The sequence below is a fragment of the Helianthus annuus genome, chromosome 11, assembly GCF_002127325.2.
Source record: "Helianthus annuus cultivar XRQ/B chromosome 11, HanXRQr2.0-SUNRISE, whole genome shotgun sequence".
NCBI classification, from domain to species: domain Eukaryota; kingdom Viridiplantae; phylum Streptophyta; class Magnoliopsida; order Asterales; family Asteraceae; genus Helianthus; species Helianthus annuus.
This window is the reverse complement of record NC_035443.2, coordinates 27,596,870-27,611,937: the sequence shown is the minus strand read 5'-3', so window position 1 is coordinate 27,611,937 and position 15,068 is coordinate 27,596,870. Positions and strand designations below refer to the sequence as shown.

General features: G+C 37.5%; 1 protein-coding gene across 1 annotated transcript; it reads right to left on the bottom strand.

The window, feature by feature from the left end:
- Nucleotides 1-130: 130 nt before the first annotated feature.
- LOC110889941 (bromodomain and WD repeat-containing protein 3-like) lies at nt 131-2,583 on the bottom strand. Its single transcript, XM_035979676.1, has 8 exons — nt 2,509-2,583; nt 2,215-2,281; nt 2,016-2,128; nt 1,677-1,916; nt 1,493-1,598; nt 1,363-1,403; nt 667-750; nt 131-298 (listed from the first exon to the last, which is right to left on the bottom strand). Exons 1-6 carry the CDS (start codon nt 2,516-2,518, stop codon nt 1,379-1,381), a joined length of 561 nt encoding a protein of 186 aa, XP_035835569.1. The 5' UTR covers nt 2,519-2,583; the 3' UTR covers nt 131-298; nt 667-750; nt 1,363-1,378.
- Nucleotides 2,584-15,068: the final 12,485 nt, after the last annotated feature.

Below are 15,068 nucleotides of genomic sequence, written 5' to 3'. Positions count from 1 at the left end.
ATAACAAAAACCATGTTACCAAATAACATTATAATTATAATTCTTAAAAATAGGTTATTTAGCATGTTAAAAGCATCTAAATACCCGGTTAATGTTTCTGATCTCAACTTCAGTCATCAACCACCAATAAGAAGAACCAACAGAACTCTTATATTATTTATTCTTTTACATGGTCTACATTTGTGCCAGGACAACATCAAAAATCATGTTATCTATCAAAACATCATACTATAGAAACTTGTACTAACCTTGACCTGCATTAGATCATACTGCAAAACATCAGCAGGGTCTGTTTGGCCTGTCAACATACACAGTCATACCTCAATAAGCAAATCCATAATTATGTATCAATAATAAACATACATGCTGGGTTTTAAAAAGGGCTCAGGTGCGCTTAAGCGTGAGGCGCAAAAAGGCTCACACCTTGGGGCTTTTTCGCTCAGCGCCTAGAGTAATTACAAGAAGCCCCAAAAAAGCGTGCTTTTTGGGGATTTTTCTGTGCTTTTTTGGCCTGAGGCGCGCGCCTCTTGTTCCCAAGGCGTTTTTATGCATCTTACTGTTGTACCTTGGGTTTTTTTTTTTGCGCTTCGCGTCTTAGTTTTAGACCTCGTCGCTTTTATGCGTCTCTTACTTTTTAAAACCAAGCATACATGCATATTCCTTTACCTTCATTGGAGTGACAGCTACAAGATATAGATAGGGGCTGGATGAAAGCGCTTTTATCCACTGTATTAGCAAGTTCTTCGCATAGTGCCACTTCTGCCAAAAAAAAAATTCTTAAGTGCTTTATGCATACCAACATTTCTACAAGTACTTTTTTCTTGAGAAACTTGTTACCCTTTTGGATTCAACTTGTGAAAGCCCACAAGCTCCAACTGTCGACTGATGGAGCGCAAAGTTATTTCCCATTTTCAAGTTAGATGGACTGCGAAGGGAGAATATGGCCAATGTTCTGCAGCCGGCTAACGCAGTGTGTTCTTCTGCCAATGTTCTGCAGCCGGCTAACGCTGCGGTAAGCTGCTGCACTTCTACCTTATTGGGAAGCAAGTACAGTACCCTGTGTTCAACACAAGAAGTTAAAATGTTGTATTGTATTTACTCAATTGCATTCCAAATGAAATGTGTAATAAATAGCATACATCGCCAAAATTTGTGGGTCATCTGATGAACAGAGCCTAGTCTAGGAATAAAGGCAATTGTCGTAACTGCTCCTGTGTGTCCACGCAATATTGAAATTGGAAGTCCATCAGCTATTCGCCACTGTACCCACCACAGATATTTCAGTTGACCAAAGTCAAACTTTCAAACAAGTTTAAATATGGCAAATGATATACTTACAACTCGAATAATGCAGAAGCAACAAATAAATTGTTGAAGCTCACATCAAGGTCTGTAATGTCACCCTATTGAAACGTATATTGATAATAAGTTACTCAGATGAGTTAACAAATTAAAGGGTGAAAATGTGATTTTGTATGGTAGTTGAGCTCACATCGTGTCCGCGACAGCTGGCCAAGCATAGAGCAGTTTCCGTCGAACAATTTTCACAAGGTCATCCGAACCAGTAATAACATATCTCCCTAATCGGTCAAATATTGCTGGAAAAAAAATATTCAACTTTGTGCATATAGATTTCAAAAGTCAAATATATTAGAGGAAGTATATATAACATTTACCGCAATAGACAGCATTCCGATGGCCTCTAAGTTTCTTAAGGTTTTCCATCTTTTGAAACATGGTGGATGGTTTGACAATGGCATAAGAAGCGGCCCGAATAGTCGGTGCGCGATGATGCCTAGAAAACCCTCCACCGATTTCCCTTAGGCCCAGCCCACGCACCTGATCAGCTAACATATGAGGCCATCGCATGAACCCTGGTGGCCATCTCACTTCATTCTCTCCCTTTTTCACATCATCTGCAATACGTAGGGCCAACAAACACCTTAAAATCTATTTCTATTTCAAACTTTTTAAAGTATGGATATAATATTCATAATGTATTCATGATCAAATACCACTCAGAAGTGAAAAGGAGCCGGTTCCCAACAGCGTAGGAACATCAGCAGCATTCAAAGGAGTGTGGCCCTGTGATGAAGAATCATCAGTCTCATAGTAACAAGTTGATGCACTGCATTATTATATTAAAATCCCAATTTATTATTAAATTCAACGACTAAAATGTGATTAGTTATACAATATTGAACCCAAACTTACTTGAATCTAACAGGAGAAAATACTCCAATCCGAGCAACAATTGTCAAAAAACCGGCAAGCACAATCACTGGAACAAACAAGCGCCCATCGCAAATCTCCGTTAAAACCTAGAAGCACAACAATCAGTCCGGTTCCCAATTAAATCTCCGTTAAAACCCAGAAGCACACATATCTCATGTGTAACATGAAATCAAAAGAGATCATGCCAGAGTCACCCGGATACATTCAATACGGTAACGACTCACTTATAAGACATCAAAATTATGTGGAGCCTGAAGGGTCAGCAGGACTTACTGTTAACCATACTAAGCCATTATATCCAGTTTGTGGGAAGGATTTCCAGCCAACCATCTAAACGCATCCCCTAATAAAACAACACTTGCTTCACTTGTAATTATAAATCAAACATTGGCATCTAGAAACCACAGTAAACTGTTTAAATAAAGGTTAAAAACCGCATCTCAAACATAATCTACGTTATCTGGTGCAAACTTCAACTTGCTTTAAGTATGGTCAGAGAAGTCATCTTCACTTTTACCCTCCAAATACGGAGGTCGACTAAACATGGATTTGATTCTTTCAAAAAAACATAAATAAATCAACTGAAATTCATAATATATTTACAATAATTATCAAATAATCAAATATCAATCAACTAAAATGCAAAGTACCTAGGGTGAGGGTCAATAGAGATATGAAATTACCAAGCCTTATGTCATCGTCTTCCACCCACAACCAATATCTTTGAGGAACCCAACACATATCTGAAAGTATTATACAGATCCGACTCAAATAACAAACAAAAAAGGTAGATCGACTCAAATAACAAACAAAATAGGTAGACATGGTTGTTACCTTTTTTGATAGCGATGGCAGTCCAGCACATCGGAACCCTAATCGTCTCACCGGAAGCCATTATCTCGGCTCGGATTCCGACTGGAATCTTTGAAGAAACGTGACACATTCCTTAAACCATGACCTACAAAAAAAAGAAGAACCATCTCACAACACAAACAAATGTAAGTGAAATCCATTGAATGAATGAGAAATAGTGTTCAGAATCAAAACACGGTGTCACTTACCCTTGACGAAGGTAGCAATAACGCTAAAAAAAATCCCTAAATCGGGATTGAGAGGTAAGAATCCCTGGTGAAATTTTCATGGATCTAGTGAAATTGTCTTGATGAGAGGGGGCAGATAAGGTTTCGAGGAGAGGGAGGTAGAATAGGGGGATTGGTTTCGAGGAGAGAGAGAGAGATTGAATGTTCTGAAATGAAAATAAGGGGGTGTTTTGAAATTTGAATTCCCGCTCAAGGGAAATCCCGCCCAAAATTTTGTTGCTTTATCAGATTCAACATTTGTGCTATTGTTGGTTGTACAATATGCTTTAAAGACCTGTAAAGTGGCAAATGACCATTCTTGCCCTTCCTATATGCTTATTAAAGTAGTATAGATATATATATATATATATGTCCAAAAATTGTCCATATACCCCTTTCATGGGTTATTTTGTATGATTATTCTTAGGTATTTGTTATGTATTTTTATGTGTATTTTGTTGATGATACTCCTTGGGAGTATTTAGTGTATTTTTATGTTCCTAATACACTACTACATACAATTAGAGGTGTACAAATCGGTTATTTTGGAAAACCGGTTACGGTTAATAACCGGTTCGGTTATTTCAGCAAAAAAAAAAACCGGTTTTTTACTAACCGGTTACGGTTAATAACCGGTTTTAAATGGGAAAGATTGTAACCGGTCCTAACCGGTTGTAACCGGTTTTTAAAAAAACCGGTTTTTGAGTCGATTATTAACCGGTGTGTGTGAAACCGGTTAAAAAAACCGGTTAACAGTAACCGAATAAAAAAACCGGAAAAAAAACCGGTTGTGCAGAAAGCTGCAGTAAATTCACAGCATGTTTTTTTTTTCATTTTTTCAGCTATTTGGGCTGTTTTTTTCAGCTAAATGCAGTTTTTTTTATAAAAAAATTAACAATAAACTCATAAAAAGTTAAACACATAATAATATCATTAGTCTTGGAACAAACGGTTACATAACAATGAAATACGAACGATAAACATAACAAACGAAATGCGTAAACTTAAACTATTAATCCGCAAGAACGTCCACTAATATATATATATATTTTTTTAGTGGAACTACAATACTAAAATATATCTTGAGAAGCGTCGTTTAATCTTCTTCGGCCGAACCCGAACTCGAACTATTGCGTAGGAATTCATCTAATTCGGCTTCTTCGTCGGTCATTGGGGTTGTCAATTCGGCTTCGACCTCGTCCTCGTAAACTTCTCCTCGTAATCTAATTCTTCCTCGAGTGAACGTTTGTCTTGAACTCTCTCCGCCGCATCCAAGTAGTCTTTTAAGCAAATCGACATCTCAACCGCCTTAGGTGTTAGTCGAGTCCTCCTTATCGAAATCACCCTACCACTAATAGAAAAAGCACTTTCCGAAGCTACCGTGGAAGCTTGGACCGTTAGTAAATCTCGGGCCATTGTGGCTAAGATCGGAAATTGATTTTCGTTACTTTTCCACCAAGCCAACAAATCAAAATTTTTAAACTCTTGTGAACTCATCATTTGTAGAAAGTTCGACCCACCATACCGACCGAGTTCACTACTACTAGTGTTACCACGATGCATTTGACTCGACTCATCGTACAATTGGTTATAAACATACAAATCGGTATCTTCCATTTGACTTGAACCTTCACCGAAAGCGGCGTTTCTCATTGCCGCGTGAATGTGTGACGCGGTTGAACCATATTTTGTTACATAAACATCAAACAATTTTGAAAGTTGATCGTTGAAACGAGCTTTTGCGACTTCACCAAAGTTTGGTTCTTGAGTGGTGTTTAAATTCAATTGGTGTGTAATTTTTTCAATCAAAGACCCGGCTCCAAAAATATTAAAACAAGGGTTTAGAGCGGCGGCACAAGTGAAAACCGCCGGTAGTTCTTTAAAATATTTTCTTAATTTTTCCTTCATTGTATCCGCCATGTCACAATATGGTCTACCTCTAACCGACAACTCGTTTACTTTCAAACACATTTTAAACAAATTGGGAAGAACCAATGAACTTGTTGGATAATAAACCCCCGATAAAGTCTTTGTTGATGTTTTGAAAACTTGAAGCACTTGTGTAACATTTTCAATAGTTTCCCAACCCGACGGGTGGTAAGCCGAACACTTTCCACGACTAGCCAAAAGGTTATGAAATTCTATTAAACTTTCTTTTTGCAAAATAGCTTTTTCAAACATAATGCAAGTCGAGTTCCACCTAGGAGCAACGTCCCAATTGGGTCCTAAGCATATTCGACCCGCTTCCTTACAAGTTTTAATATATTTTGCATGTCTTTGAGTGTTACTAAATATACTTCGTAACATTCTTTTGAAAGCTTCTTTTTGTGTTTCAATAACCTTTAAACCGTCTTGAACGGCCAAATTTATGATGTGTGCAACGCATCGGCTATGGAAAAAAGTACCCTCACAAATCGGATTGTATTTTAATTTTAAACGCATAACCGCGCTCGTGTTGTTTGAGGCGTTATCAAAAGATATTGAAAAAACTTTATTTTCCAATTTGTATGTTGTAATACATTTATCGATTACTTTATATATAGCTTCACCGGTGTGAGGGTAATCGAATAATTTAAACAAAATCGTGCGTTTCATCATTTGCCACGTCGCCGGTTCAATCCAATGGGCGGTGACACAAATATACGAATCGGGTGAACCGTGCGGTGCGGACCAAACGTCGCTAGTCAAGTTAACACCGGTTTCTAATTTTTCAAAATAAGAAATTAATTCTAGTTTAGCTTTTTTCCACAATTTTAAACAATCCCTCCTAAGAGTAGCACGACTTACATGGGTGTATCGTGGTTGGAGAGTTCGTTGAACCATCTTTGTATAGCGTTGGTTGTCGAAGTGGTTGAATGGCAAACTTTCTTGGATTACAAACTTCGCCATTTCATCCCTAACCATATTGAAATTGTAGTTGAAAATATTAGCGGCATCACTTGCCATGGAAGCTTGACCACTAACGTGTTGTTGTTTCAACGCCTTGCAAAACGGTTTTTCGATGTGTTGCTTCAACGTGGAGTTTGCGGTTTCGGCGTAAAAACCTAGACAATGATGACAACGCGCTTTTCTTTTACCGTTTGCCATCTCGCACAAATCAAAATGTGACCAAACCTCGGGGTTGCGTTTCGTTGGAACAACACGAATCACCGTTTCGTTTGTAGACTCGCCAACATTGACCGAATCATGGGCACTAGACGTTGCCATAGCGTTTTGAGAGTTATCGAACAAGAATGAGGGACTTTTTTAGAGTTTTTGAAGATTCTCAAGTGTTGTGAATGAAATCTAAACACCCACAACCCTTTTATACAAGTTGGAGATGAGTTATAGGCAAAAAAAAGCCAAAAAAAACGGCTAGAATTAGTCCCAAACGGTCATATGACCGTTAGTAAAGCTGGGCGTTTTTAATCGGTTAAAACCGGTTTTTTTAACCGGTTTTTTTCTAGCTGTTAGCGGTTAACCGGTTATTAACCGGTTTTTTTGATTATTCGATTAATAAACCGGTTTTTTTAAAAACCGGTTATACCCCCGAACCCGTCCAGAAAAATTGTAACCGATCCATAACCGGTCAAACCGGTTGTAACCGAACCGGTTATAAAAAAAACCGGTTTTGAAAAAAACCGGTTCCGGTTTTTTTACCGGTTTCGATTGCGTAATCAGTTTTTTTGTACACCTCTACATACAATACACATAATATACACTTAGCACAAAATTTGGTGATCACTAAATATATATATTTTTCCTAAAAATATACATACTTAATATTGATTTTAACTTAAAGAAATCCTTACTTCTTAGCTTGTAATTTTGTACAAAAATTAGGAAACCTTGATAAATATTTTTAGGTGAATATTTGGTGAATAAGTTTCACCAAAACTTATATTTTTCTAAGTGTCAAAATTTTATAAAAAATTTGACATAGTTTCCCTTAAAACTGGAGGTCCCCCATGTTTTCAAAACATGTGTTTATTTTCTTTTCATCACCAAAAACAATTTCCAACAATTTCACAAGTAACATACACTAATTTTATCATGTAAAACCTTATGATGAACTTGATTTTTGTTAAAAATGTGTAGTCTTTTAGATCTACATTTTACATACAAGGGTCTTTCAAAAACAAGTGTTCTTGTAAATTTTAAACAAACTTTTTCTGAAACTTTAACTTACTAACTAAACCTTCCATGAGTTTTAGGATTTCAAAGTCTTGAAAAACATGTTTTAAAACTATCCTTATGCTCATTTAAAAGATCTTCATGTTTAAAATCTTGTTTCATCATGGATCTTCCAAGATCCATGCTTAACATACTTGAATCTTTCATAAATAAGCTTCTTGATGAACTTTTTACAAACTTTTCATGGAGTTTAATTTCAAAAGTTAACTTTACATAAACTTAGTTACTTCAAGAACACAAGATTATGCTTTAAAAATCATTTCTCATGTTTACATAAAGGTTTCACAAGTTCACCTTCAAGTTTAACCATGGTTCTTTCAAGATCCATGATTAAACTTGTTAGATCTAAGCTTCTAACAAGCTTTAACATGATAGATCTAAACATAAACACAAGATTCAACAACAACTTCATCACAAACATCAAAATCTCTAAAATCACTTGTTTTTCTTTGATTGTTAGATCTTCATATCTTCATCCTTTAAAGTTTAGTTTCTTAGATGGTGTGACTTGTACATAACACTAACATGAAGTAAAATAGAGTTTAGCATGCTTACTACTAGCTCTATTGGCTAGGGAAGTGGCACAAAGAAGATGAAGATGAAAAATGAAGGAAATGAGAGGTTAATAGCTCCTCCAAGTGGTCCTAGAACTTCTAGCACCTCAAGCCTTCTTAGATAACCATCTTACACCTTAGTATAGCCTTAGATTGCCTTGTATGATGAAGAAAATGGTGGATGTGTAGTATGGTGATGGTGGCCGTAGGTTATGGGAGGAGAAGGAGAAAGAATATGAAGTTTGAAGGTTTGAAATGATCTTGTTTATGCATCTTTAGGTGCTTTATAATATCTTTCCAACAACCCTTTAACCAAGAGTTAACATGTTTAGTATCTAGCTTACATGGAGATTATTATATTCAAAAGTGGGGGTGGGCCCTTTGGGGCCGGTTACACATAAGGGGGGGGGGGGTAAAATGAAAAACTTTAGAAGTTGTGGGTGGAAAGTGTAAACTAGAAGGTTTATGTAATATTACGTGTGTTTATGTGTTTTTATGATTTTTAAGGTGTTTTATCACCTATACTAGCTTGATAACATAAAAACAATGCTTCTAGTCTAGTTTTGATGTTTTGGGTAGTGTCCGGTTATTCGTTCGGTTAACGGTTCGTTAAAGTGCTAAATTGCGCAGTTTTACTAGGCATGAAGCACCTTTTGTGACAGTTTTAATTCCCGACGCTTTACAAGTTATTCTAGACACTAACACAACAACTCGGCATAGTATTTTGGTGTTTAAATGTTGGATTATTGCTGATTTATGCTGAATTCTTCAGAATTCAGCATTTTAAGTGACTTTCAGGTGTCTTTTAGTGCTTATATTAGCTTCCAGAAAGTGTATATGTTAACCCTTGTATCCACACTTGGGTTTTTAATGTATTTTTAATGCTGGGTGATGCGTGTCAGTGTGTATATGTTTTATGTATATAGTTTAAGCCCTTTTTACACTTTTTAGCCAAGTTTTAAATTTATAAACACGATATTCACTAACACTAAACACACATATGGGCAAGTGCACCCATCGTGGACGTAGTATAGTGTTGGTAAGATACCGAGGTTGTCCAAGGACACAAGAGCTTTTAGTACCGGTTTATCCTCAACGTCTAATCAAATCAAAATGTTAGAAAAAGGTTTTAAAACTAGTAAAATAAAACTAACTAAAATGCTGAAAATAAAATAAAAGTAAAAACAGATAGACAAGATGAATCACTTGGATCCGACTCGTGTGTAGTGTAACCTATGATTATTTTCGCACTTTTGCACTTGTTTAAGAGATTGTCTTAGTTATTGTAGTAGGCCCCTCTTTTAAAGGTGACGTTACCCTCAACCCAGTAGTTTGAGTCAGCAAGGATACAATCCAAAAGGGTCGAATTATTGAAAGATAATTAATTAAGTTATTAATGCATAATGTGGTAGGCCCCTCTTTTGAAGGCGACGTTACCCTCGGCTAAGTAGTCCGAGTCAGCAGGAATACAGTCTTAAGTAGCCGGGTTAAAGTTTTAATAGTAATTTAACTTATGAGGGGATCAAAGAGTTTGGACCCCCACCATCCAATACCGGTGGGTATTGAAGGAGGTCCTACTAAATTTGATCCAAGTCCTTTGCAGGATCTATACACTGAACAATGGCAAGACTCTTACCAAACCGTTCCCTTAACCCCCGACCAGGTAGCCAACATACCTCCATATAGACCGTGGAGATATGAATGGTGAAAATCTTTTATTTTATATAGACAGTAAAATAATGCCAAGACACCACGGACAAACAATAAGGAAGAATCACCTTCAACATAAGAAACTAGTTATTAAAGTCATTAATACAAAACCAATTAAAAAGTGCAAAAGATTAAAAATAAAAAGTATTACACTAAACACTTGTCTTCACCAAGTGATGTAAGAGATTTAGACAAACATGGCCTTTGATTGTCAAGAACTCTAACGATCAATCTTGGATCCCAAGACGACTCACACACTCTATGATGGACAATGGATGATGGTGGTGGATGATGGTGTTGTGATGGTGATGGGTGGTGGGTGAAGTGTGAGAGAGGTGGTGTGCCAAGGGATAAGTTGCAAGTGAACCAAGCACTCCTATTTATAGGTTGAACAGAAGCTCGGGCACGGCCCCGTGTCCGTTGGGCATGGCCCCGTGTCCATCCTTCTCTCTTTCTTCATTAGTTGTAGTTTGTCTGCATTAATTGACCACGCCCCCGTGTCCGCTGAGCACGACCCCGTGTGCAGAAACATATCTGTACTATCAAGATTTGCCTGGATTTCACGAATCTTATAGTTGACCACGGCCCCGTGTCCGCTGAGCACGGCCCCGTGGTGGACGATGGAAGCTTCTACAACTTTGTCTTTTCTGCTGACACTTGGGCACGCCCCTGTGCTCACTGAGCACGGGGCGTGTTCAGCCTTCTGTTCTCTTGTTTTGCTTGGGAAGATGTTGTGAGGGGGTCGGGCGTGCCACGTTTGTTCCTTTTCTTGTATTTGTGTTAGATTTAGCTGCCTTTTTGCTTCTTTTGTTTATTTGAGCTCATTTAATCCTAAAAATACAAAAGGAAGACAAAAACACACTTTTTCCAACATTAGTACTAAAAAAGGGTTAGTTTTATGCCACAATTGATGTAATTTATATGTTGCATTTTGTGCACATCAAATACCCCCACACGTGAATCTTTGGTTGTCCTCAAGCAAAACTCTTTATAATGTGGCTTTACACTCCCAAATGGAATGGGTAGAAGAGAAGGTTTTGGGCTTGTCATAGAGTGTCGGGATTTCCAAGATTCGTTATTGAGTTTTATTTTTATTTATTTACAATCCTATTCGTCATGATTTATTAAAAACGTTTCATAAGATAAATTACTTATTAAGGCATAACATGCCCTTTTAAAATTCTATTTATATACAAGTTCACATACCTCACGGGGGATCACTCAACACTCGGCCGAAGGTGTAATTTTAGTGAATCACTCGAGAGCGGCATGGAACATACTCCTACCATATGTTTGCCAAGCAATCAATCCTCATCCTTTTTAACTATATAGCTTTGTAAATATCAAGAGGACTTTTGGGTGAAAGGGTTAGGCTTGGGTTAAAGGTAGGTGGTTGGGTTAGTGGTTAGTAAAAAGGGCTAAAAGCGTAAAAAGCGTCGGTTGTCGTGAATCCTCTTTTTTTTGACATTTATTCAAACTAAGCATATTCAAACAAGATTTTTTTCAGGAACTTGTTTGGTTATTGCAAAATTCTCTCTCGCTTTTTTTTTTTGTTTCTCTTTTTTTTTTTTTTGATAAGGAATGTCACATGAAAAACCGAGCCTTTTACTAAAATAAAGGGTTTAAAATGAAAAAGGGTTTTGGTGGGTAAAAGGGTGTTTATTTTGTGGGTTAAGAAATGAAAATGTTTAGGCTCAAAGGGGTTAACTAGGGGAATTTTGGGTAGGTGGTAAAAAAAAAAGAAAAATAATGGTGTTGAAAGAAAAAGGGTTAGTCCTAATGCCTCCATCATTTACTTACTTGAGTTTAAGTTGGTAAGGACCGGGAATGTATCGTCATGGCAAGTTCTAGAGTCGTAAGAAACCAAGCGGCTATTCATACAAGAAACGAAAAATGAGCATTTAGTTGAAAGATATGTATTTGTATGCTCAATAAAGGCTCAAAACTCACTTTTGTGGGAATGAGTTTTTATGTGATCAAGTATATATAATCAAATTTTAACTAGGTTTGTCATGCCGTTTCATAAATTTCTTATGTTGGTTCTTTTTATCACGACGCTATCGGTTGTAAATTTGTAAAAATATAACCTTTTTAGAACTTGTAATTCCCAAATTAAACCAAGACAAGTAAAAAAAAAAGTTTTTGAAAAAAATTTGGGGTGATTATTGGTTCCAATAGAGTTTTGTGTAAGGCTTGTAATTAGGACTTGCAAAATTCAAGGTTTTAGCATCCCCCCACACTTAAATTACATATTGTCCTCAATATGTCCCAAAAATAAGTTTTTCGGTTGATTAAAATGTGTAAAAGTGGGTTAAAAACAAGATTTTATGTTACTGGGTAGCTGAACATGGGGTGGTGTTGGCTGAGCACGGCCCCGTGGTCAGACTACCAGTATCAAATTTAAACAGAAGGCTGGGCACGGGGGCGTGTTCAGTGAGCACGGCCCCGTGTCCAGTTACCTGAACTGGTATTTTCTGCAGAACCTCGGGCACGGGGCGTGTTGGGGTGAGCACGACCCCGTGCTGAACTTGCTGTAATGAAGAAAAATTGTCAGGAGACTCTGTTTTTGTGCATGGATTGTTGGTTCAAGCTTCTCTTAGTATCCTTCACCATCCCGAGTGTGTTTTATTCCTGAAAATTAAAACTAAACTAGAAAATATAAAAGTTAATCTACATTAAACTAAGGATAGTTCCGCGGAATGCCTCCGTGGTGCGCCACGTTTATAAGGGTCCTTGGCTAGACCCACCTTATCGGGTGGTTCTGGCTCATCTTCAATTAGGGGGTCGTCATTGCCGATTGGATATTTCATTGATCGCTCAAGATCGACACTTTTTTTAAATGCCCCTAATTGAATGGATAGATTATTGTACTTCCGGTTTTTCAAAGCTTCGTGGGTTTTTACAAAAGGTCGTCCCAACACTAGAGGAGCGTCATCGAGGATGACAAAGTCAGTTGGGATTACCATTTGATTTGTTTGGACCAAGACATCCTCAACTACACCGAGTGACTTTATTACTTTCCGATTAGATAGAAAAATGGGTATTTGATGTGGAGAAAAATCACTAATACTTAATTTTTCGAAAATGTAGTTGGGCATTATGTTAACACAAAGATCTTTATCAATTGTAACATTACTAATAAATGAATTTTGAAAAAAAACATGGAACCGGTGTAATGTTGATTTCAAAAGGGTCTTCTTTTATTAGTGAAGTTTGATCGTTAGTTAACTTAACGCTTACCGTTTCGTCAATTTTAGTGTTAGTGTTTAACTCTTTTAAAAACTTAGCATGAGTGGGTACTAAACAATGATTTTCAAAAGAAGGTGACAAGAGATTACTTTTTTCAAAATTAGACTCTTCTTGAATTTTAACGTTATCGGCCTCACCTCTTTCGTTGTTTAACTCATGTGTCGGTTTTCACTTATTTGTTCTTCCATTTTTAACTCTTCAACTATCGTTTATTTATTTAATTCTTCTCTTGCGCGGGACTCTTCTTCCCTTGCGCGAGATTCCTTTATGTATCGCTCGATAGAGAAAGGATCGGGATCCTCAAAGCTTGAATCCGGTTGTTCGATCCTTGGCTCCTCATAGTACTCATATGAAGTAGATGGTTCATACCATTGTTCCTCATTGTAAGTATATGACGGATAAGGGTCGTAATTTTGTTCTTCATAGGACTCATAAGAGGTGGGTTGTTCACGCCATGGTTCCTCATAATAAGAATATGAAGGTGGTGGCTCATATCTTGGTTCCTCAAAGTATAAGTATGAAGGCTCATACCTTGGTTCATCAAAATATGAGTATGAGGGAGAAGGTTCATACCTTTGGTCTTCATAGGATGTGTATGAAGTTGATGGCTCGTACCTGGGCTCCTCATAGTAGTTGTGTGAAGTGGATAGTTGAGATGAGTTGTAATATTGAACCGAGCGCGGGTTACCATAATTAGTGCAATAATCTCTCCTATAATCATCCTCCTCATAGGTGTAGTTGTAGCCTCCTGAGTATTGATCCATAAGAATCACTCAGCAGACCACAACAGAGTCTCGGGACCAGAAAACATAAATTAAAACGGGAACAAAGGCTGGACACGGCCCCGTGTTCAGTGGACACGGCCCGTGTTCAGGGTCTGTATCTGGGCGTTTAATTAAAAGTTACTGGTCTTGTTGAGCACGGGGGCGTGTTCAGCGAGCACGGCCCCGTGTTCAGACTCTGTATCTGGGTGTTTTATGAAAAATATGCAGCACGGCCTCGTGTTCAATGAACACGGCCCCGTGTTCAGGCTACTGTAAATGCAAAACTAAACTAAAATGCAGAAAAATGTGCGCGCGTTTTGAAAAAGTTTTGAAAACTGATTAGGCCGTCGATTTTAAGCTTTCTTAAAATCCTTGTGTCCCCGGCAACGGCGCCAAAAACTTGATGCGTGTCAGTGTGTATATGTTTTAGGTATATATTTTAAGCCCTTTTTACAATTTTTTAGCGAAGTTATAAATTTATAAACACGATATTCACTAACACTAAACACACATATGGGCAAGTGCACCCATCGTGGACGTAGTATAGTGTTGGTAAGATACCGAGGTCGTCCAAGGACACAAGAGCTTTTAGTACCGGTTTATCCTCAACGTCTAATCAAATCAAAATGTTGGAAAAAGGTTTTAAAACTAGAAAAATAAAACTAACTAAAATGCTGAAAATAAAATAAAAGTAAAAACAGATAGACAAGATGAATCACTTGGATCCGACTCGTGTGTAGTGTAAACTTTGATTATTTTCGCACTTTTGCATTTGTTTAAGAGATTATCTTAGTTATTGTAGTATGCCCCTCTTTTGAAGGTGACGTTACCCTCAACCCAGTAGTTTGAGTCAGCAAGGATACAATCCTAAAGGGTCGGATTATTGAAAGATAATTAATTAAGTTATTAATGCATAATGTGGTAGGCCCCTCTTTTGAAGGCGACATTACCCTCGGCTAAGTAGTCTGAGTCAGCAGGGATACAGTCCTAAGTAGCCGGGTTAAAGTTTTAATAGTAGTTTAACTTATGAGGGGATCAAAGAATTTGAACCCCCGCCATCCAATACCGGTGGGTATTGAAGGAGGTCCTACTAAATTTGACCCATGTCTTTTGCAGGATCTATACTCTTACCAAACCGTTCCCTTAACCCCCGACCAGGTAGCCAACATACCTTCATATAGAGCGTGGAGATATGAATGGTGAAAATCTTTTATTTTATATAGACAGTAAAATAATGACAAGACACCACGGACAAACAATAAGGAAGAATCACCTTCAACATAAGAAACTAGTTATTAAAGTCA

Bases quoted from the DNA above. Each gene is read 5' to 3' on its own strand.
- LOC110889941 (XM_035979676.1), bottom strand. The intron at 2,129-2,214 runs GTAAGTTTGGGT...ATAATAATGCAG, and splicing joins TTTTCTCCTGTTAGATTCAA to TGCATCAACTTGTTACTATG. The intron at 1,917-2,015 runs GTATTTGATCAT...TACGTATTGCAG, and splicing joins CTCCTTTTCACTTCTGAGTG to ATGATGTGAAAAAGGGAGAG.